Raw genomic sequence first — 24,621 nt, 5'->3', positions numbered from 1 at the left:
CGACATTTTCTCCTCATTTATTCACCGAGGATGAAGTTAATCAGACAAGAAACACTGCAGTTGTTTCTAGCGAAGCAGCGTTTCACATCAAAGCCACATCATGAAGGAAAAACCTGTAAAAAAACGTGTCTGCAAAATGAAGAAACTGGACATTTAACTGGATTTTTGCATTATTAAATTGGGTTTCAATTAAAACTGCACTTATTTAACTTAGGATTCCGACTTGTTGGGGGGAGGGGTTTGTGAAAATGAGTTTGAAACGCCGGTTCTAGAAGCGTCTTGGTCTGTGACTCTCCTCCAGTGGCCACAGATGCATTACGTTTCAAAAGGAATCTCGTGAATTAGAAAAGTTGAGGGACGTTACGCATCGAGCGTCATCAGTTTCACTTTAATTGAACTGTGTGAACCTTGAAGGACGACGGAAGGGAAATCAAAAGGTCTCACCATAAAGGAGGTAACCGCAGGTGATGGCCACATTCAGCTTGACCAGGCCGGGGTCCCCCCTGTGGAGCAGCACAGGACAGGAATAAACACCACGTCACAACAGCTGGAACATCAGAGAGAGAGAGAGAGAGAGAGAGAGACAGAGAGAGAGAGAGAGAGAGCGAGAGCGAGAGACAGAGAGAGCGAGAGTGAGACAGAGCGAGACAGAGACAGACAGAGACAGAGCGCGAGAGAGAGAGACAGAGAGCGAGAGCGAGACAGAGCGAGACAGAGCGCGAGAGAGAGAGACAGAGAGCGAGAGCGAGACAGAGCGAGACAGAGCGAGCGAGAGCGAGACAGAGCGAGACAGAGCGAGCGAGAGAGAGACAGAGCGAGAGAGAGCGATACAGAGAGTGAGAGACAGAGAGAGAGAGCGAGACAGAGCAAGAGAGAGAGAGAGAGAGAGAGCGAGACAGAGCAAGAGAGAGAGACAGAGCGAGAGAGACAGACAGAGACAGAGAGAGAGAGAGAGCGAGAGAGAGACAGAGAGAGCGAGTGAGACAGAGCGAGAGAGCGAGAGAGAGACAGAGAGAGCGAGTGAGACAGAGCGAGAGCGAGAGAGCGAGAGAGAGACAGACAGAGACAGAGAGAGAGACAGAGAGAGCGAGAGCGAGACAGAGCGAGACAGAGAGAGCGAGAGAGAGACAGAGCGAGACAGAGAGAGCGATACAGAGAGTGAGAGAGAGAGAGAGAGAGGGAGACAGAGCAAGAGAGAGAGAGCGAGACAGAGCAAGAGAGAGAGAGCGAGACAGAGCAAGAGAGAGAGAGCGAGACAGAGCAAGAGAGCGAGAGAGAGACAGAGCGAGACAGAGCGAGAGAGAGAGAGAGAGAGAGCGAGACAGAGCAAGAGAGCGAGAGAGAGACAGAGCGAGACAGAGCAAGAGAGCGAGAGAGAGACAGAGCGAGACAGAGCGAGAGAGAGAGAGTCACAGAGAGAGAAGCTACTTATTATTGGAGAACAATATTAGCTCGCCTTAACTTCCCCCCGTGATCGATAGTCTGCTTGTGCGAAGAAAACATGACGCAATTTTGCAGACTAATTAACGGGGCGGTGCAGACGCCCTCGTCCAGGTCGTTGGGAGGTTGATTGTCTGACGAGCCGGCTGTGATGTCTTGATTAAAAACAACAGCGTGTTTACAAGGGGGGGAGGGGTGAGGGGGTGAGGGGGGGAGGGGGGGACAAGCACCACCGACTGTCCTTGTTCCCTCCTTTCACTGAATAAACAGTAATCGGCGTTCAGACCCTCGACCCCGAGGCGTCCTTGTGAACAGCATCTGTTCACGGGGACAAAGGAGGCGTCGCCGCTTCAACGGGACATCCGATCCCGGTATCAGTCGCAAGTATCGCGTGGCGAACAACCGGCTGGCCGCTTGTGTAATCGGACCTCCCGGGCACACGTACTGTACACACACACACACACACACACACTGTACTGTACTGTACCACAGCTCACCTTACGCCGCCACCTGACCCTGAGGAGGCGGCGCTGGAGGAGGATCTGCTCGGTGAGCAAACATTGCTCATTGTCCTGGCGGCAGCGCTGCCCTGTGTAAACACATGAGCCGGAAAACAATATGACCACCTGCCTGATCCGGCGCAGGGGGGGCGAGCGTTTGGTGTCGGAACAGTCCCGCGACCCTACAGGGACCTGGACCACGATGCACCACTGCTTCAAGACTGAGGGTCTCTTCCAGGACTCTTCAGGCTCGAATCCCTCCAAACCCATTATTGACGGTCCATCACAAGTCCCTGGACGAAGGTTTGAACCACTGTTCTTTCTCCTGGAGGGTCTTTCTTCAGAGAGCTAATTCGGACCGGTCCGTCCGTCTTCGTCCCTGCCTGGACCAATAGGACAGCGGCGGCGCGGAGAAGCCCAGGAATCCTCGTCTGCCAACGACCTGCTCGCTGGCGAACGGACAGACAGACTCTTTCAAACGAGTCCTGAGTCGACCCCGGGGCCTCCTGCCAACTGGCTGTGCCCGCTGAAGCCCCAAGGCTTGGCAAGGGGGGGGGGGTCCTAATCAGACGGTGTCCTCTCAATGCGGAGAAGTTGAGCCTGAACTGTGTCCACTATTGTCCCGAAGCCGATGAACCCGTCTTCATCGTCACACCCAACCACCCCATCGAGCTCCTGCCAAACCAGTTAATGACTCGTGAAACCACCCAGCAGCGGTTTTCAGGGCGGGGGGCCTTCGTCCAAACGGTTTTGAGACGTCACACCGGCATCCAATAATTCTCAAGCATCCCCAGTTTCCACATTCTAGACGTGCAACGAGCAGGTTTAGTGCTTTTCTCAGTGTAACGGTCATGTTTCAAGCCTTCCTGCATCACGAGGAAGCACCTTTGTCCCGGAGTCCAACAATCGGTCACGTTGCGAGCGACGCCGTCGGTTCCTCCGCTCCGATTGTGTATCTCGTCATGCCTCCATGTTAGCCGATCGGCTGGATCGCCTTACCCCCGGCGCCCGGGACACAAGTTCAAATATGAGGCCGGATCAACTTATTGGCCGCGTGAGCGTGAGGGCGCGATCCGGCTCCGGTTCATAAAACAATAAAACGTACATGAAGCCAAGCAGAGGTTCTCTCACACACATAAGCACGGACTTATGGAGGCCATAAAACAAGGTGTAGGTGGGGGTGGGGGGTGGGGGTGGGGGGGGGGGCGTGTCGGGACACGTCGGCAAGCTGCAGGTGTCTCTCGCCTCACACTCTGCTGACTCAGCAGCAACGATTCAAGCTTTGTGAGAGGACGGGAGATTTATTGCAATAGCTCCGGGGGGGAGGGGGGGGTTACCGTTCTTCTTTCTTTCTTTTCTTTGTGAATGAAAGTTGCACACAAGCGAGAACTTCACGGGTTTCAAATACGCTGCCGAGGACCACCGCAAAGTCAGAAGGTTTCACGTTTTCTCAGCGATGCTCTGGGTCCGTTTACACCGAAACAGCAGAAAGACCGAAAACTATATTCGTCACCCCGCTTCCATAAAGACGCACGAACGTTTTCTTAAAGCTCCACCTTGGGAGCCATTTCCAAGAAGTTGTGTTTCCAGTTGCTGTGAGACACCGAGAACTCCAAAAAGCAAAAAGCGCAGTTTTTGACTGTGGGAGGAAACCGGAGGACGAAACCCGAACTCACTTGGGGAGAAAAGGCAAATTTCACCTCCGTCGGCGAGGCGAGAGCCGGAGCAGCTTTTAAAATGTGAACAAGTTAAAATATCTGCTAATGGAGTGGAATTGTGCTGCACTTTAAAAAAAAAAAATTACTTTAAGATGCATGTATCAAAGTTTATATATTTCAACGACTTCAGATAATTCAGATTTATGTCAAGTGTCATTTATTCTGACTGGAAATAGAATTACATTTAATTTTCAAAAGATTTGACCGATAGGAAAACTCTTGGAAACAGACACACACAACTAATAATTCAGGAGCGTTTCCCTTTCAGGCTGATTTTTAACTCCGTAAACGCTGAACTGCAGAGCGGCGCTCTAGAAATAAACTAATAAAGTGGAAGTCTTGATTCTTTTTCAGTCAGACACCGACTTCATTTGGTAGATTCCTGCTAAAATAGCTGATCTAGATTATCCATCGTCAGCAGTTTTATTCTTTATAAAGTAACATTTTCAAAAACCACCACGAGTTGACTGTTGTGCATGACAAATCAAACTCGGTGTTCCTGACGGCTAAAAGAGTTATTAATAAATAGTATTAGCATTAGCATTAGCCTGCATCCTGTGATCAGCGCTGGCAGATTATCTGAGGTTTCCTTGTTGCTTCTTCTTATTGTAGTTCAAGTACCGACATCTTATTATTAGTAGTAGTAGTAGTATTATTATAGAGCATCTTCCTCCCACTAATTTCCTCCACTTATTGGTCAAACCAGTCAGATTGCCTCATTAGAGCAACAATAATTTCATACCTGCACGTTACAAGCAGGTTGAACTGAGAGGTGAAAGAAACACAATTACTGCCAAGTGTTATATGAGTATTTACATACACACACACACACACACACATATATGTATATACACACACACACACACATATATATATATGTATATACACACACATACATATATACACACACACACACATATATATATATACATATATATATATACATATACATATATATATATATATACACACACACACACACACATATATACACACACACACATATATATATATATGTATATACACACACATATATATATGTATAGACACACACACATATATATATGTATATACACACACATATATATATGTATATACACACACATATATATATATGTATAGACACACACACATATATATATGTATAGACACACACACATATATATATGTATAGACACACATATACATATATATGTATAGACACACATATACATATATATGTGTACACACACACATACATATATATGTGTACACACACACATACATATATATGTGTACACACACACATACATATGTACACACACACATACATATACATGTGTACACACACACATACATATACATGTGTACACACACACACACACACACACACACACACACACACACACACACACACACACACACACACACACACACACACACACACACACACAGGTTCTCCGTGTGTTCGCGGTTCAACTTCCTCCATAAACAGCCCCCCTGTGCATCTTTCACATCCCGCTCAGCGTTTGGCTGAACTAATTTTAAGTTGCTATTTGCGCCACCGACGACGAGAGATTCGGTCGTCGGGCCGAAGCGGCAGAGTGCCGACAGCTCAGCTCGCGTGTCGCCACAGCGTCACGGGCAAGGCACCGGGGGAAGCGCCACAGCGTCACGAGCAAGGCACCGGGGGAAGCAGCTCAAAGTGGTTGACCGCAAATGTGTTCAAACTGCCACTACAAAGGAGAATCTGGATGATTAAAAATGTTGAGGATTTTAGATCCAACTGATAAAGGAAATGATTGAATGTCTTTTTTACACTGCGCCTCCTTTACTTATCTATTGATTAATTTATATTCTTTGTTTTGGAGGTGAGGGAAGTGAATCAGTTCTGACTGTTTCCTTATCATATAAACCAGGGGTGTTAAACTGGTTTCAGTTGAGGAGCCACATCAACCTGATCTGACCTCTGACCTCTGGAGGCCCAACAAGTCAAACATCACATATTAAACTGCAGATATGGACAAATGTCAAAGTCTTTCCTTCTTTTCATCCTTTTGTAACTGCAAGAATTTGCCAGTCTTATTGTGAAATATACATATTAAAGGAAATCAGATATTATATTTGCAAAAAAAACAAAAAACCCTCAGTCGCCTGTATCTGGTATCGTATTTTTATTCAGGATTAAAACAATTTGTCATCATCTGGAAATTGTTTTGAGTTTACGTGTCTAAAGTATCATTCCACATAAGTTGGACTCATTGTTTTATTGTGAAAGGCGTTGCGTCATGTGACCTCCACAGATTGCATTAATGTCGGAGGTCAAATTCTGACCAAGGTCCGGTTTTAAATGTCATTTTTGCCAATCTGGTGTTTTTAGATCAGCCTCTTGTCAGTGTTCATATTTAAACTTAAAAAAAAAAAAAAAAAAAGAATCCCATGGCGGCCGGATTAGATCCTGTGGCGGGCCGGTTCTGGCCCCCGGGCCGCATGTTTCACACCCCTGATATATATAATATAACGTGGAGACAGTTTGTTTTGTTTAGCATAACTGACGTCTAAGATACAACTTGTATTTGTACGAAAAGTTGAAATACAGGCATGTTTGGGAAAATCTTCAATAGTGGGACAGAAGTTTAGTTTGCGTAAATTGGTGTGATTCTAGTGGTGAAACGTGTCGCCTGACGACGAGTTACATAAAACCCCGCGCTGGGTTTGACCTCTGCTCCGACGCCTCCTGACAACACGGCCCTGCGCTCGCATGTGAAGTTCAAGCCCAGATAAGCCAATTGAGAAATGCAGCCGTCAGACACGGCACTTGTTAACCGAGCGGATTACGATAACGGCCGAGGGAGAGCGAGAGGGGGGGAGAGAGAGAGAGAGAGAGAGAGGGAGAGAGAGAGAGAACAATGCTGCTGTGTGACGGGTCTTAATGATGCCGTAACACAATCACATTGAGTGGAACTCGCGCCGTTGCAACGCCGCGGCTTTAGGGTTTGACACCGGCCGGCTGAAAAGTTCAACGTGAGACGTGAAGAAAGAGAAGAGAAAGCCGTTTAGAAGCAGGGGAGATATCAGCAAATTAGTGGGGGGGGGGGGGGGGTGGTCCTCCTCCTTTACTCCCACTTTCTACTTTCTTTTCCCTCTCTCTTTCTCTTTTTGTTCCTCGCTCCGTCAGCGATGCCTGTCCACAGACAATGAGGTGCGCTGCATTGAGATGTGGGGGGACAACAGACAGCAGCTGGAGGCAGGGAGGAGGCTGGGAGGGGGGGGGGGGGGGGGGGGGTGGTGGTGGGGGGGGGGGCGGAGGGGGTTGGGCAGGAGACTGAGGCTGCTGTTGTTGTGCTATGAAAAGGGAGTCCTGTTGGACTCCAGCAGACGGTGGGAGAGGAAGCGAAACTGAAGGAGGGGGAAGACGAGGAAGGAAGCGCTGGTGCGAGATATAAATAAATAAATAAATAAATAAATAAACAAACAAACAGGGATGAGCTGAGGAGGACTCGTCTGACTGAGATGTCGGAGTTTCCGTTTCAGGACTGGCGGCAGACAGAAATCTGAGCCTGAATCCTCTCCTCCTCTCTCTCTCTCTCTCTCTCTCTCTCTCTCTCTCTCAAACATCCATCCTTGGTTCAGACTAAGGCAGCGGCCATCTTTGCCGCTCCAGCAGGTATTAACCCCCCCCTCCCTCCCCCCTCCCTCCCCCCTTTTATCCGTTTCCAGCTTCAATGTACGATCTGCGAGAACACGGCTTTCACACTGTCATTTATTTTTATTTATTTATTTATTTTATTTTTTTAACATCGTCGTTCAAGAGGAGATCAACACAAGTGAGGGGCGTTTTAAAAAGTTCGCGTCGCCACATTTGCATCACAACACTGATTCTTACCAGACGGGGTTGGCGTTGACGGCGTCGTCGAACCACAGGATGTACAAACAGAACAGGCCCACGATTAAAGCGTGGACAGTCGACACCAGCCTGGGAGGGACACACACACACACACACACACACACACACACACACACACACACACACACACACACACACACACACACACACACACACACACACACACACACACACACACACACACACACACACACACACACACACACACACACACGATTGCATTAGAACAGTGTTTTTCAACCACTGCTCCGCGGCACACTGGTGTTTCCGCGAGATCTAGTCAGGTGAGCCGTGGGAAATTATCCAATTTCACATTTTTTTTCCTAAAAAACACACTGCTCTCACAGCCACTGTCAGCAGTGAGTTGCAGAGTAATCGTGTATAAATACTCTTCGCCACTAGAGGGCAGCACAGAACTTTGCCGGTGAAATGTAAAGTGACAGACGTCAGTGTGGTTCATCTCCACCTCCTGCTACCATCTTGTATCAAAGTACTGTGTCAGTGACAGTGATGGAGAAGTTTTTGAAAACCAGGATCTCAGCTCTTCATCCATCAGGTCCAGGTTTCACACTGAGGGAGTCACTATTAAAAAAAAGTCCTTGGTTTCTGTATTTACTGGATTCCTGTTGATAAAACTTTGATGAGAAATACTTTATATTGTTAATAGAGGCTACAGAGTTTAACATTTTTGGGTGGTGGTGTGACTCCAGAGTTTTCCAAAGAAAAAAGTGTTCCTTGGCTCAAAAAAGGTTGAAAAACACTGCATGAGACTCATATCGTCACCAGGGTGTCTGTAAAGTAACGCCGAGTTTATCTGTGCAGGAGGTTTCACATGCAATTCAATGTATGAAAGAAAGAACATGAACGTCAATCCAAGTGTAAAAAAAAAACAAAAGAAGAAGTGAATGTTGGTGGTTGAAGTCGAGCTCCCAGTGACGCTCGTCTGCATTCTCCCATAAGAACACGAAGAACCGCCAGCTGACGTCAGCCCGCTGCCGCACAAAGATTCTTGTTCGGCAGGAAAGTTCATGCTCCAGAGGAGAAGCTGTCAAACACACAGGCCACGCCCCCTCACGGCAAACACACCCCTGTGAAGCGCCGTTTTAACCTTTTCGGCTGCACGGCATATTTCTCCCTTCAAACGTTTTCAAAAATATGTTTGGCAGAATTGTTTTCAGTAATAAGAAGTAAAAAAATCTGTGTCCCGGCCGCCATGTTGGTCCGGTTTGAACTGCAGGAGCCGACGGCCCTGTGTGTGTGTGTGTGTGTGTGTGTGTGTGTGTGTGTGTGTCGGATCAACTTCAACTTGAGAAAAGACGGGAGCAAATAAACACTAATCTTCATTCTGTGGTTTAGATTTCTCACCAGTAGATATTCGTATCTATGCTATTACACTATATTGTCATCACATCATTCTCTGCGTTGATATTACACAGTAATTACAACTAAATATTGTACGTTTGTGTGAGCTTAACACTATTTCTGCTCACTTTCTCAACACCCTCCTAACAGATTGCTGTACACCTGATGGATTTTAAAAACACTAATAAATGAAAAGGCTGTAAGTGTAAAGCACGGGAGACGTCCAGTCAGGGAGTGGCTGCAGAGCAAACTGACCCTTACAGTCCGTCTTTAGCCACTTCTGATGGAAAACTGAGCACGACAAGGTGATTATGGAACATAATGCCTCTTAATACTCGTAGAAAAACATTTCGAAATGCGTCCAACTAATGTTTAGAACCAGACAGGACATCTGAAGGAGTGGAAAACCTTCGATTTCCACTTCGTCTACTGATGAATGTTTAATACAAACAACTATTTCATATCTACAACTTAAAAAAAAATGGCAAACAATACAAGTAAACAACACAAATTGTTATTTGGCGTTGAGAGAGCAGAATAAACCCTGACAGCTTGTCACACCTTCTATTCAAGCCTTTTTTTTTGTCATGAAAAATATCATTACAAGATATTTATGACAGTGAAATTAGTCCAGCTGGTGTTTGGAACTCGATATCCACATCTTTTTTTGACAAAACCTTCACAAGACAAATTTCACTCCTTCAGTCTGTGAATATGTAGGAATAATTATTCGTTAAAGGCAAAAGGAAGCGTCACCTTCTTGAGCAGATGAGGACCTCGCGTCAAGCCCAGACCTTGAAAACGAGGTTGACCGGATTGACTGAGGATCTCCGAGTTCACGAGACATAAAAGCGAAGTCAAACACAAGGTGGACACGCCCACTGCCACAGAGACACAATCGTCAAGACAGGTTCCCGTCCTAACATTCTGCTTCACGAGGACAAAGAGTCTCACGCTGGCCTGGTTCTCATGTGTAAAGGAAGGGTGTCCAACACAAGTGGAGAAAAACGTCCTGCCAGAGGCTCCGATTCAACCAAACCACCCAGCAAATGGTCAAAATGTCAAAGGAAACACTTTTCTTTTTAAAGAAATTCCTAAAGAGCAGTGAACAACAATAAAACACCGAGACCTGAGCTGAGAAAACGTTGACGCCGCCACTTAAATAAATTGGCGTGAGCCTCGAAGTCAAGCCGTCAGGGCGACTTTGTCAAAACGTGCATTACGCAACGTTTTTCCTTGACATTTCCATGATATGTCCACCGAGTCCAGACGAAGAAAGACTTTAACGTTTAAAGTCCCAATGAAATGAAAATTCCACCTCCAAAACACTCTGGTGTCTCTTCTAGAACATTTTCCTGCTAACTGGCTGAAGGGTAAAATGTTAAAACACGACAATCTGCGAGAAAATAGCCGATAAACGGCGCTATTTCCTCTGCTGGGCGGAGCTTCTGACAATAACAGAGTGACATCACGAGTTGTGCACACGCCCAAGTTGTGTTTACATTATGGAGGATCAGAGTTTTGACCACGAAGAGGCTGAATTGAACCATATTTCACAGAAGGTGGTTCTGCCATCGGTGACCCCGTCTGGAACATGTTTGAGGAAGCAGAAGACGCTTCGTCCTCCATTCGTCCTCGTCTCCTCGCCTCAGCAGCCGCCACTTTTCACCTTTGAGGCTTTGAGGCTCCTGACTTTTGGCAGAACGACTCGACTTCCTGGATCCAACACGTCCAAGAGCTTTTCTGACTGCGCAGAATCACCCAAAAGTCCAGGTGTTACTTGATCGTCTACTAGCCGCTCGAGCTAGCGGCGAGCTGCTAGCCGCCCGAGCTAGCCGCTCCCACTGCTCCTTTTCTCCTCTCTTGGTCTCTTCCAGGCTCAATCTTTCGTCACGGCTCATAAAACGGCGACTATAACTTCAAAACACTGTAAAAACTTGGATATTTAAGAGGGAAACAAGCCGATATAAACACAACAGATCGAGATCTGCACAACTTGTGACATCACACATAGGCTCCGCCCACGAAGAAGAAGGATTCCCCGACTTCCTCGGCTGGAGATTCAAAATTCAAATTACTTTGTTATGCGACAACAGTGGTGGGGCAGAGACGGAGGAACCTTAGAAGTAGAACACTACTTTTTGCAAAGTAGTGTGTTACATTTCACTAGGCCTGTAAATCTAAAGGTTATTGTGGCACAATTCTACCGTCCCACTCCAGATAAACCTGGACCGCATGGGGCCCCTGAAGCTATACAATGTGTTTGTAAAGTGTCTTTCTTCAGTGCGACCAGTTCGTACACAGTGTGTACGTCGTCCACTCAGTGAAGTGGAGCTTGTCTTTTATCAGGCCCGGGACAGCAGCGTCACCCCCGACCTTTGGAGTGCTTATCTGGGCCTGGGAGGAGAGACTCCAGCGGTTCTTATCTGTCCTCCGCCAGAGTCACAGCCCCTCGGGGCCACAACAGTCCCTCTCCATACGGGGGGGGGACGGGGACGAGACCCGGCCAAAACCCGTCTGGAGGAGACGGTTCTTGGCCGGCGGTCGCCATGGACGGAGTCCATTACTGTCCTCTTGACTCGCTGGGGGCAAAGCGGCGAGGACGGAAGGCGGAAGGAAACGTCGGCGTCTAATTTACGTAGAAAACGGACTGCTTTCTTAACGTTCCGAGTCCGGACGGACTCGTCTTTCTCCCTCCGCTCCTGCACTTAAAGTGGAGTTACGTAAACAATAACACTGACACACTGAGAGCCGGCTGTTACGCAACAGCGCGCCGCACTAAAGTGAACCGCCGTCGACTCGCTTCGGACTTCTTGGCCCGGCGCGCTGCACTTCTGCAATTAAGGACAAAAGGGGGCTAATGTATACGACGGACGGGGGCCTTTCTTGGAGGACAGAGAGACGTTATGCAACTTGCAGCGATCGCCCTCTGAACTTCAGCCCCCGGGTTGTTCTGTTGGAAACTTTAAAGCGCCTCGCGCTCGCCCGCCCGCCACACGGCTGCCGAGCGTGGAGTGGCGAGCCGGCCGGAGGCGCACGTGGGTTCGTCTTCACCCGCGGCCACTTTTGCGATTGCTCAACGGGAGGTCGGCTCTGCAGCGTTACGCAACAGAGAGCGTTGGGGGGGGGGGGTCAAACCTCGCATGCAAATTTACAGCGTTTTCTAATAAAAATGCAAACTAATTCAGTCAAACTCGCAAAACGTGGATGGATTTGATGGAAATGATGCTCCAACTTTGGCTTCTGCCGGTTGCCTGTGAATTCATCCTTTTCCACTTTGCCACTCAGAGGCCAACTGAACTGGAGGGTGGAAAAAAAAAATTCATGCAAGTGCATCTAAATCCATTTGTGTACACCGAAAAGGCTCTTATTCTTAGATAATGTAGGTTTATGACACAAAAAACTACAAATTTCAAGCATTTTTCAATCAAAAATCTGAATTTAATGACTTAAAGCTTCGGAAAATGTCAGAGAATCGGACGTTTTTAATCACTTTTACACAGAAAACCACAACTAACACAGTTAATCTACAAAGTCGTATTTAGACACACTTTGTACATCAACCAGCTGAAACATATTAACATTAATGGCAGTGTATTTTTATTCCTTTGACATAATCGGGTATGATGTGATGCAGAAAGAAGCAAAGACATTAAAACTTTGTTGATTTTTACCAGTAAAACATCAGGAAACTGTTTTTTTCTTTTGAGGATTTTAGGTGAGATATCAAAATGTATATTATTTCAAATTAAAGTTCCGAGTCTATCGAATGTATTGTTCCAGTATTGATTTAGACAATACGTCAATAATCACAACAGCCGTGTGCCACATTCATCCCAAACGCGTTTATCTGGATAACATCCGGACGTTCAGCCAGAACAAACAAACCAGAACTGAACAAACAAAGACGTTCATCTACCAAGTGAAGGTGGAACCACCGCTGTGAGAGACGAGTCCGTCCACAGCCAGCGTGAAACTTTCAAAGTGATAAAAGTGGGAATTATTTCTTCCTGTGGCTGTTTTAGCTTCTTCTAGACCAGAGGTCGGCGACCTTTAATGCTCAAAGAGCCATTTGGTCCCGTTTCCCACTGAACACAACACCCAAAAAGAGACACACACATTTTATTTTGACAGTCCCCCAGTAGACCATGCCAGGAGGACACGACACACAAAACCTTCTTCACTGCTGGTTGACGACTTACAACTAATAAACTAAACTACATGAACTAAGCAACAAAAACACAATTACTACCAACACTACAAACCTAACATAACCCCCAATAGTTACATTTAAAACACCACAAACAGAAACTCCCATAATGCATTGCAGCTCTCAGCTCCTTTATCGCTACACATTATTAAAATGGAAGATAAACGTGGGAGATGTGGATTGTTAGAACCATGAGTGTGATGGTGTGTCTTTAATGTCCTGTAGTTGTTGTGGAATTCACTAGAATGTTCCGTCACTCTCAACAAGTCTGTAATGAACCTCCTGGAACTGTGGGCTTTTACTGTGAAAGGTACAGGAAGCTCCCGGCTTCAGACACCAGTTGAGCCACAATTCTACGTTCTTCATCCATTATTGTTGTAATGACGTCACATCGCTGCGTCGTTCACGACCCTACATTGTACCACTCTTTGTAGGGACTGCGCTCTGGGTGGCCTTGCCTCCTTACGTCCCTCTCTGGGTGGCCTTGCCTCCTTACGTCCCTCCAGGATGAACTGCAGTGGGACGGAGGCTCCAGGAGCCGCCGGTTGCCCACCCCTGGTCGAGGGAAACTTGTTTGGGGGCCAGACCGTGAAAGCTTTTAAAGTAATTCGGTAATCAAGTTCTTGTCGTCTGTTCCACATGGAAACATCAGAAAACTGTGCAGTTAAAAAGGGCGCAGCAGCAAACTTGCCCCACAATTAAAAAAACTATTGCATCAGATGAGATGTAATTGTTAATAAAACATAACTCTTAATAATAAGAATCATTTTGATTTGCAACGCCCTTTACATTTGGCAGAAAAATCCTAAAAGTGCCACGATAAAAACACATTTAAAAGTGGATTAGACTCTTGATAATAGCTGGTAAGTTTTCAAATATAGCCTGTAACTTACAGCTTTGGACCATTTGAATTCATCTCCATTACCCTGAGACTTAATTCTGCATGAAAAACGTGTGTGTTGATACAATTTTAGCTTCAATTTCTTTATTTTATGGCTTTTTCTCTAAAACGTGAAGGAAAAAACAATCACGCTAGGAAAAGGCTTTAACCCTAACTTCTTCCCGGCCCAAACTGAAAACTGCCACATTCGTCTCAAGTTAAAAAAAAAAACAAAACCGCATAATTTTTGCATTTTCACTTCAGAAAGGTTTTGACGTTTTCGCGGCAATGTTTTCAAAACGATGTAGTTTGCATGCCGCGCCACAAGCAGGAGCTGTTGGTTGTTTTTGTAACGAAAACACACGTGTGCAACATGAACAATGGGAAGTCCACAGACAGTCGCAGTGTTTTTCCATTTCACTTGAGGCCTGAACCACCGTGAACTAAACAGATTTTCTTGCGAATATATACATTATATATATATATATAACTCTACTCTCATCAGATTCTAAGATGATGTTCTTGCTTCCGAGGACAAAACGCTTCACGTTGGTAAGTTTCCAGTGCGTCAAGGCGACGGTCAGTGAGCAGTAACACCAGTTGGTGATATTACCTCACAAGGTCTGTTATGCTGTAATGATTCATCTCAAAATGACCGGTTTTAAAGACATATTCCACCCAAAAAACGTTGCAGTTAACCCGTATACACCCCCCCCCCCCCCCCAGGCCAGCAGGTAAGACCCACCTGGAGTTCCACTCGGTGAGCTTGGTGTGCGGCAGCAGTCCATAACCGGGCGCCAGGGCGGAGGAGAGCCGCGGGCTGGCCACCGAGAAGAGGAGCTGGAAACCCACGAAGCTGCCAGCGACCACCGTCAACTCTCTCGTCTCCATCACTCACCTGGAACACAACCGGGGGGGCAAGAGGGGGGGGAGGGGGGGACAAGAGGGGGGGGGGGGGCGTCAGGAAGGAGAGGATACACCGAGGAGCGACGCACAAGGACAGGTTCAGTCGATGGCCGTCAGTCGAGACGGGAGGGAGGGTGGACACACACACACACACACACACACACACACACACACACACACACACACACACACACACACACACACACACACACACACACACACACACACACACACACACACACACACACACACACACACACACACACACACACACAGACATGCATACAGGCACACACACACGCAGACACACACACACGCACGCAGACACACACACACGCACGCAGACACACACACACGCACGCAGACACACGCACATAGACACACGCACATACAGACACACACACACAAGGACACACACACGCACGCACACAGACATACAGGCACACACACACACACACACGCACGCAGACACACACACACACACGCACACACACACACACACGCACGCACGCACGCACACAGACATACATACAGGCACACACACACACACACACACACACAGACACACACACACGCACGCAGACACACACACGCACATAGACACACGCACATACAGACACACACACGCACATACACACACACATACAGACACACACACACAAGGACACACACACGCACGCACACAGACATACACGCACACACACACACACACACGCACGCACGCACGCACGCACGCACGCACGCACGCACGCACGCACGCACGCACACACACACACACACACACACACACACACACACACACACACACACACACACACACACACACACACACACACACACACACACACACACACACACACACACACACACACACACACACACACACACACACACACACCGGCTGAAGACATGGGCTGTCTAATGCAAGTGACGTGAGAGATTTAGACATGCAGGGCATGGGGGTTGGAGGAGGGTGGAGGGTGGAGGGTGGAGGGATGAAAGGCACATGAGAGGTGGTCAAGTTGAGGGCGACGTGGAGAAATAACAGAGTGGCAGAAAAACCCGGAGGGGGGAGAGAAAAGAAGTAAGTTCCAAGCCGTGAATACACTGTGGCAGCTCAGCTTTCACCGCTGGAACAAAAGGCCTCTATTATTATGCACATTTTGCAAGGAGGATTACAGTGAGTTGTTTAGGACACACCAAAAAAAAAAAAAAAAAAAATCCCTGAGAAGCAAACAAAGCCGAGGCGAGGAAAGAAAAGAGGATTTTGAAGATGGAGCAACGGGTCGGGGTCGGGAGACGCAGACTGTATGTTCGCCCAACAATGACCTCCATTATTACCGCCTTCAGCCGACGTGAATGTAAACAAACATGGGGAATCAAACACCACAAACCGCATGCAAACAGAAGAGCGCGTTTGTAAATCACTGAAGATCAAACGGGGCCCAGTGAAAACTACCTCGCCCTGCCAATGAAAAAAAAACAAACAAAACAACTTACATCACCCAGATTTCTTTTTCTATCTCTGATTTATCGGGTTGCTTCGACCTTTCAGACTTTTAATCTTATCACCGGTCCGTCGCAACTAATCGCCGGCAATTCAGAGGTTGGAGTCAACGTGAACCGACACACGTCTCACAAAACCACGTTTTCAAAAACTTTCTGGACCGCCGGTTCACACGGCAACAGTGATCGGAGTCGCTGAAATCGCAACTGACATCTGTAGAAACGGGGGAGAAAACGCAACTTTCTGAAAACGCCGCAAATGGGAGGAAAACCCAGTTGTTGAAAACGCAGAGCCACTGAAAATGACTTTTTTTTTGGGGGGGGGAAAGGCTCCCAAGGTGGAACTTTTCGAAAGACGTCCCGACATTTTTTTGAAAACGCCAGTACCCTGTCTCCATGGTAACGGGGGGGAACGAAACTTTCTGAAAACGCCGCAAATAGGAGGAAAACCCAATTGTTGAAAACACAGGGCCACTGAAAATGACTTTTTTTTTTTTGGAAAAGGCTCCCAAGGTGGAACTTTTCGAAAGACGTCCCGACACTTTTTCCAATTTTTTTGAAAACGCCAGTACCCTGTCTCCATGGTAATAGGGGGGGGAGACGAAACTTTCTGAAAACGCCGCAAATAGGAGGTAAACCCAATTGTTGAAAACATAGGCCACTGAAAATGACTTTTGTTTTGGGAAAAGGCTCCCAAGGTGGAACTTTTCGAAAGACGCCCCGACATTTTTTCCAATTTTTTTTTTTAAACGCCAGTACCCCGTCTCCATGGTAACAGGGGGGGGGGAAACGCAACTTTCTGAAAACGTCGCGACTCCATCTGCACGTACACGGGGAGGAAATGCCGCTACGCCACCGCCTTGGTAAACACTTCTTCTGCACATGCTCAGTAGACAACAATAACAATGTTTCCTGCAGTGTCATGGCTCCCAGTCCATATTCTCCCGCCCCCCGGTAGTTTTATAAGTGTCCAGGTACTCGCCATCGCCACCGTTTCTCGGGTATCGTTCACTGCGGCCATCGATCTCAGCGTTTCTGCCGTTCCCACGGTAAAAACAGACGTTTTCAAAAACGTTGCCGTGTAAACACAAAACCTTTCTGAAACAAAAATGCAACTTGAAACGTAAATAGAGCCTCGCAAATGTTCTCATCTTCTATCGGGAATTCACCTTAGATTTCCAGACGTACATCTATTAGTTCATGTTGTGCGTGTTAGCGTGGTTTTATTGTTTCTATCCAGAGAAACTCCGATTCCAGCCTGCTCTCTCGTGCTCCTCTGGCTTTTCCAGACGAAAAACAAGCATTTGATGGACACTGACGACTTCAAAATAGCTCATAGGTGTGAACGTGAGTGTGTGTGTGAGTGATACTCTGTCGCTGTGCGTTAGCTGCGCGATGGACTGGCTGTTCTCGGCCTTCGCCCTGCACAGTCAGTCTGGATCAGGTCCAGCACTCCGTGATCCGGGGCTCAAAGTCCTCCAGGGATACAATACTTTTATCTTGTTTGAATGTAAGCGCAGCAGTTGATGCAATTAATAAATGACAATATGAGCTCGGGCTTTCGAAGGGTGGGGATCTTTCTTTTTTTTTTCCATTTCAATCTCAAATCCTCACAGACCTTTAGCTGGAACTCCACTATGTGAAGCATCAATGAACGTGTGAATATAAACATTATGACGCATTTCATTCATTAAGTCATTAGAGCTTCAGGCACTGAGTCAGAGCTTTACACATGAATCATCTAAATACTTAAAAAAACAAACAATAATAATACTGTTTTGCTGACATTTAACAGTGTGTGTAGCCAGATTAAAAACGCCTCAGCGGCTTTACCCTCAAGATGTTTAAAATACTGCCCTTCAATTATCTTCCTGCAAAGTTCCACAAGTGACCGGCTCGGGTTTCTCCATTTCAGGGGGGGGTGACACACATTTCAGTTCAGCCGTATTTCATATTGGTGAAATAGTGCCACAATAACCTTTCACATTAAACTTTCACGTTTCTCTGTGTGGTGGCGCAGAGCGGACGCGATGAAAATGTTGATGTTTGCGCAAAAATCCAAACAATTACTACTGAGAATTACTACAATCTCAACACGAAGCCGATTTCAATGACGCGAAAAACAAACAAACAGTGAAATGTCCAGAAAACTTGATTTTACAAACTCACCCTGACAGCATGGCTTTGTGGCTAACGCTAATGCTAATTAGCTCTCCTTCGTGGCACAATCAAGGATTTCTCCGCTTTAGCGTTACGCTGTAATAAAAAAAAAAAACGTCGGTTTCCTTTGAAATTTCTACAATTGAGCTGTGGTTAAGCCCCCCCCCCCCGAATGTAAACAAACCAACATCGTTCAACTACCAACTTCCCGGACTCGGACAAAACGTTCTCGGCTCCGTATTTTCTGGGCTATTTCAGTCAGTTCAGATGCAAAAATGGTGAAGCGACGCCACAGCGACACAACTTGGGTCTATTTTATCGAAATTTCCAAAAACCTGGACAAATGTCTGGTGTGGATCAAGGCGGGCGACCTGAACTCAAAAAGGACGTCTACATGTGTTCCGATGTGTGACAACGCCTTGCAATATCTTATCAATTTGTTGGTTTCGTCACCGGCAGCTGCGGCGGCTTGTCCGACTTAGCAACAGTAACCAAGGGAGGGAGGGGGGGGGGGGGGGGGGGCGGGGCTTAGACAAAGGTCAATCTGCGTGCTGGTTTGGGCGGCAGGGTTGGAGCCTCCTGCGGGTCAGCTTCGGCTCGCGGGCCTTAAAAGTTTGAGTCGTAAAAAAAAATATATAAATACAACCACTGTTCAGAATTAGCCCTCATTTAAAAAAAAACAAAAAAAAAACAAAACAAAACTCCTGTTACAGACTCGACCTTCTGCTCAGACCGTCCAGAAGGTTGTTTGTTTGTCTGAACGGCAGAATTAATTGTTGGGAATTTCACAGCACGTTTAACACTGAACACTTGTCCGGAGGGCGTCAGGCGATCCCCCCCCCCCATATTTCTGTTTTGTAATCCTCGTCTGCTGCTTTCACACCCTGCAAAATAAAATCTTTATCTCTGCACCTTTATCTAATCGGTTTGCGTCAAGTCCAATTACGTACATCTGCAACAGGATAGAAAAGCGAGTCCCAATAGGGTTAAAGAAGGTCGTAAAAAAACAAAACAAAAAAAAAAACACTGATTACCGAGCGGCTTAACAAAACAACCTTTCACTTGCTGTGAAGCAACACGAGCCGTTGCGACATACTGCGTCAGCGTGTCGCTGGACTCTCGACCCGACAAATTCACAGGATTTCTGAACAATTCACAAGAAAGAAAGAAAAAAATAAACCCTCCTTTTTTTTTTTTTAAACTCTTAACCCCGCCATCGGAAGTGGAGTCGCTCTGTTTTGAAAAGCGAGCCGGGCCGTTCAACCGCTGCGAAGCACATGACACTTCAGGCATGTGCAGAACGTTTAAGGTCTATTTTTACCCCGAAAATGTCCAATGTCATGCGTCGCACGCCGCCCTGGCGAAACGTCACGCAGACGAGCGAGCTCCAGACATGTGTGCCAAATGCTAAAACAAAACACGCAAAAAAAAACCCCACCAACAATATCAATTTCACACGTTGCCATTGAGATTACAGAAAGACTTTTCACCGTTCAACTTTTGAAGGAATCAGAATAAACGGCAAGACGGATCAGGACACAGCGAATGAAAACCCAGAAGATTATGACCTCCTGATTTGTTAATTGTGTATTTTTCTCTCTTTGCTCGGCTCTTCTTCACCTGATTCGTCCGGTTCTTGTGTTTACCGTAAGCCGTTGTTGCACCAGGTTTTCGTTTGTTTGGAAGTGAGAAAAATAATGTTAAATCTACTTCCTTCTGGCCTTTTTTCACCCCAAACTCGACCACAACTGCATCAAACCAGAAGGGTCAATAGAAGTAAATAAAAATACACTTGAGGAAGATGATTTGCTTATATGAGCAGGTAGTTTTTTTCCACATTTCATCTTTTATCACAACTACAATAATAGCGTTTGGGTTGACCAGAACCGGCCCGCCACAGGATCTAATCCGGCCGCCATGTGATTTTTTATTAACGTTTTAATTAACTCGATTGGCAAAAATGACATTTAAAACCGCCCTTGGTCAGAATTTGACCCCCGACATTAATGCAATCTGTGGAGGTCACATGACGCAACACCTTTCACAATAAAACAATGAGTCCAACTTATGTGGAATGATACTTTAGACACGTAAACTCAAAACAATTTTCCAGATGATGACAAATTGTTTTAATCCTGAATAAAAACATATCCAGATACAGGTGACTGAGGGTTTTTTTTGCAAATAATATCTGACTTCCTTTAACATGTATATTTCAGAATAAGACTGTCAAATTCTTGCAGTTACAAAAGGATCAAAAGAAGGAAAGACTCTGACATTTGTCCATATCTGCAGTTTAATGTTCTGTTGGACTTGTTGGGCCTCCAGAGGTCAGAGGTCAGATCAGGTTGATGTGGCTCCTCACCTGAAACCAGTTTGACGCCCCTGGTTTAGCGGCTTGCCGACACCGTGACTTAGTGAAGTTGCTGGTGTCGTAGCATAATTAACAATAATTTAGTCCGTCTAACTTTTGTTATTCTTGGAGAATCTCTAAACGGCTGTCACGTCGTTCCCGATTCTGCGTTTACAAGTTTGAAAAAGCCGTTCAGAAAGATGGATATCGAGACATAATCCCTCTTTATTAATGTTTCTATTTCATTCGTATCTACGTTGTTGAATCCCACAAAGTATTCAGCACTTCTTAATGCGTCAAACCTATAGACAATCTTTCACTATGGATTTATCTATATACACACACACGTCTGTATGACTTACAGATGTTTTATCCTCCTTTTTCAATTTGTTTTTTACTGGTTTATTTTAATCCTACTTCACATCTTCTCCATTTGTTGTATTTCAATATTTGTGTTTTGTCTCCACGTGCGCCTCACGCAAGCTCGTCCCGGACGAAACACATCGACGGCGAGAGAATCGCGTTCATATCTTTGGTCAATCGGGTTGGTCGGACGTCGCGAGACGAGAGTTTGAGGACGGCCGGCGATAAAACTTCTGACCGCGTCACAAACGTGGGGCGATGGAGGGCGACCAACAGAGGCGTGTGGGACGTAAACAAACAATCTTATTTTTGCCGTTTCTCTCCAAACGCACAAGTTCCACAATGGTCAAGGTTCCTTTTTTTTGCGTGAATGGACGCCGCACACCTCCCACGTTTTACGCTTGACTGCTGTGCGATTTCATCGTGCAGTCCAGCAGCAATCGTCACGTCGTGCTGTGAACTTACACAGATTGTTCAAATCTTTAAAACCAAAAAAAACCTCCAGAAGCCACCCAGCCCTCCTCGGGACAGTTTGAAAGTCCATCACAGCGACCAACATGCAAGAGCTTCACAAATCAAAGTTGTTCAGAGGTTCTACTCCTGTCAGCTTCCCAAAAGCCCTTTTCTCTAAAAAACTGCCGGAGGAGGCAGCCCATTCTTCTTGGAGGGGTGGGGGGCAGAGGAGGGGGGGATGAGGGGGGGGGGGGGGGGGGGATGCCACAAACGCCACCCTGAGAGCCTCTTATTGTCCCCCAGAAAGCTGCTCCTGCACATTCCCGGGGCCGGTTGATCATATGCAGCACGTGAAGCTGAATAATTCAATGGCATCCTTCACCTGGCCCCCCCGCCGCCCCCCCGGGGAGCAGCGATACTGCGGGTCTGACAGGAGGAGCTGCTCCTGCTCCTCCTCCTCCTCCTTCCACACGTTTGACCTTGTTCCCCTGCACCGTCCTGCTGCTGTCAGCAAACCATGACCCCGTGGCATATCGACCAAACATAAATAATAGCGGTTCAATCCCCCCCTCTCCTCCTCCTCCTCCTCCTCCTCCTCCTCCTCCTCCTCCTCCTCCTCCTAGTTCATTTGGAAATCTAACCCGGGCCGGAGTGTCTACCGCATTGCTGCAGAAGAGGAGCTCCTCAGCCCGGCTCTCATGGCACCAATCACCGCAAGGCAGGTTGCAAACACGATGGCACGATGAATAAAAAAAGAAAAAAGGAAAAAGGCTGCACACTGCCACCAGTCCTGCAACCTGCATGAGCTAGGATGTACAAAAGCATGCAAAAAAAAAAAAAAAAAAACCTCCGTGCGCGTGCAGCTTCAGTCTGCGATGCAGTGGAGGCGCACGTGCATAATAAATACAAGCGGCGCTAATATGGGGGAGTAATAATAATAATGATAATAATAATAAATAAATAAAAAAAAAAAGAGACGGTGGGGAAGGTGGATCGCCACCGAGAGGAGAACAACAAGAACGAATCGAGACAAGACAAGACGACCGGGGGGGGGGGCTGGAAGTCTGGAGGCTGGACCGGATCTGTGAAGTTCAGGGGGCGGACTGGCGACGTGTGCCGCGTCCGCTGCGAGGGACCAGGCGGGCGGGCAGGGAGCTGTTGCAGCCCCCGGAGACCCCGCACGGTGGTGGTGGAGGAGGAGGAGGAAGGTGGTGGTGGTGGTGGGGGTAAAAAAAGAAACACACACCCGGAGAAGTGAAAGCGGAGCGGCTGTTACCTGTTATCCGTCGCATAAGGGCCGTGTCGGCGGGTGAAGCTCCTCCACTTTTTCTTTTTCCGTTCTTTCTCTCCCTCTCCTTCTCTCTCTCTCTCTCCTTCTCTCTCTCTCCCCTCCGCCTCCAAGTTGACGTTAGCTAGCAGGTCGGCTAAAGTGAAGGAGCAGCCCGCTGGCTCGTCTCCCCGTGCGACCCCAGGAAAGAGAGAGAGAGAGAGAGAGAGGTCGAGAGAGACAGCGAGAAAGAGAGAGAGGGAGCGCGAGCGAGAGAGAGAGAAAGGGGGGAGGACAAAAAAAAAGAGAAAAGGACGAAAACAGCCCTCCTCCCGCGGCTCACACGACCCCCGTCACGGCCCGCAGCCGCCCGCCTTCCGCCGCCATGTGTCTCCACGCCGAAAAGTTTTTTTTGTTTTTTTTTTAACTCGGTTTTCTTTTTTTTTTTTTTTTTTTTTATTCTCGCCGTTGACAGCAGCAGCGCGGAACGAGCGGTGTGACGTCAACACGTTCCCAAGCCCCAGACCCCGCCTCCCCGCGCGTGCACACGCCCACCCGCCACGGCGGGGCGACGCCCACGAGGAAACAAAGACGAGCGCGTCGCAGCGCGAGAGGCGGAGCGCGAGAGGCGGAGACGGAACACAATTTTTATTTTACACGAAACGTCTATGAAGTTTGTTTGTTTATCCTTCCGTTATTTTTTTGTTTTTGTTTTTGTGTGATTGTAAACCTTGCTGTTGCAGTTAAGATCTGGAATGAAATGATCTGTTTATGTTTTCACATGCCAAACGTTTAATACATTTTTTTTTCTTTTTATACAACATGTATCTCATTAAAAAAAAAACCCCAACAACTTCAAAATAAAACAAAACAAACCTAGAAGGGGCACATACCTTCGCCAAGGTCACATTTGTTTGTTGAACCGAGTCAGCATCGCTTGCATTTTAGCCATTAGCTCATATTGATGCTAATTAGCTAATTAGTTAGCCAGCAATGTCACTGTGAAACACTGAGCAGGAAGCGTCTCCATGGCAACAGAAGCAGATCTCCTCCATGAGGTGTATAGTTTTTTATATATAAGTGTATATAGTGGTCCAAAAACGTTGTATTCAAAGTTTATTACCCCCCAAATCCAGCTTTTTCTTGATCTTCCTCCATGAGAGTATTGGATCCTAGGAGACGCACACAGAATCTGCTGTGTCTGTGTGAGCTGGACTGGTTCCGCCCCCACACACACCCATCTATTGGAGGAGGAGGAAGTACTTCCTCTCGTGGTGCCATGTGCCAGAGCAGAGCTGCCTGATTGTGGGAGGAGTCAAAGGGAAGGAGCCTACCTTGATTGTGATTGGCTGAACCCCCCCCCGATGACACTATATAGGGTTTGATTTCTGATTGGCTGCTTGGAGCAACACACTTTTTAAAACCTGGAACAAGAAGAGAGAGAGGACACACTTTCTTCTTCTGGGGCGTCGGTCCAGATGTGGAAACGGTCAGTACTGCTGGAGAAACAGACCAAACAATTGAAGTTCATTTTGCACCAGAAGATTTCATTAAAATTGGCTTTATGTTGAGATTTAAGTAATTGTCGGTGGTAATTCTTTATTTTTTCGTGAAATT

The 24,621-nt window shown here is 46.9% G+C and overlaps 1 protein-coding gene across 1 annotated transcript in view; it reads right to left on the bottom strand.

The window, feature by feature from the left end:
• Positions 1-23,792, bottom strand: part of tlcd4b (TLC domain containing 4b) — a 31,671-nt gene extending 7,879 nt beyond the window's left edge. Inside the window, exons 1-4 of the mRNA XM_080512146.1 lie at positions 23,014-23,792; positions 14,742-14,894; positions 7,524-7,613; positions 445-503 (exon numbers count right to left, since the gene is read on the bottom strand). Coding sequence (XP_080368272.1) covers positions 445-503; positions 7,524-7,613; positions 14,742-14,887 — 295 coding nt within the window. The 5' untranslated portion in view covers positions 14,888-14,894; positions 23,014-23,792. The remainder of the gene's footprint in view (positions 1-444; positions 504-7,523; positions 7,614-14,741; positions 14,895-23,013) is intronic.
• Between the last annotated feature and the right edge of the window lie 829 nt (positions 23,793-24,621).

The sequence above is a fragment of the Blennius ocellaris genome, assembly GCF_963422515.1.
Source record: "Blennius ocellaris genome assembly, chromosome: 16".
NCBI classification, from domain to species: domain Eukaryota; kingdom Metazoa; phylum Chordata; class Actinopteri; order Blenniiformes; family Blenniidae; genus Blennius; species Blennius ocellaris.
The sequence above is the reverse complement of the archived record's forward strand: the minus strand, read 5'-3'. Positions and strand labels throughout refer to the sequence as shown.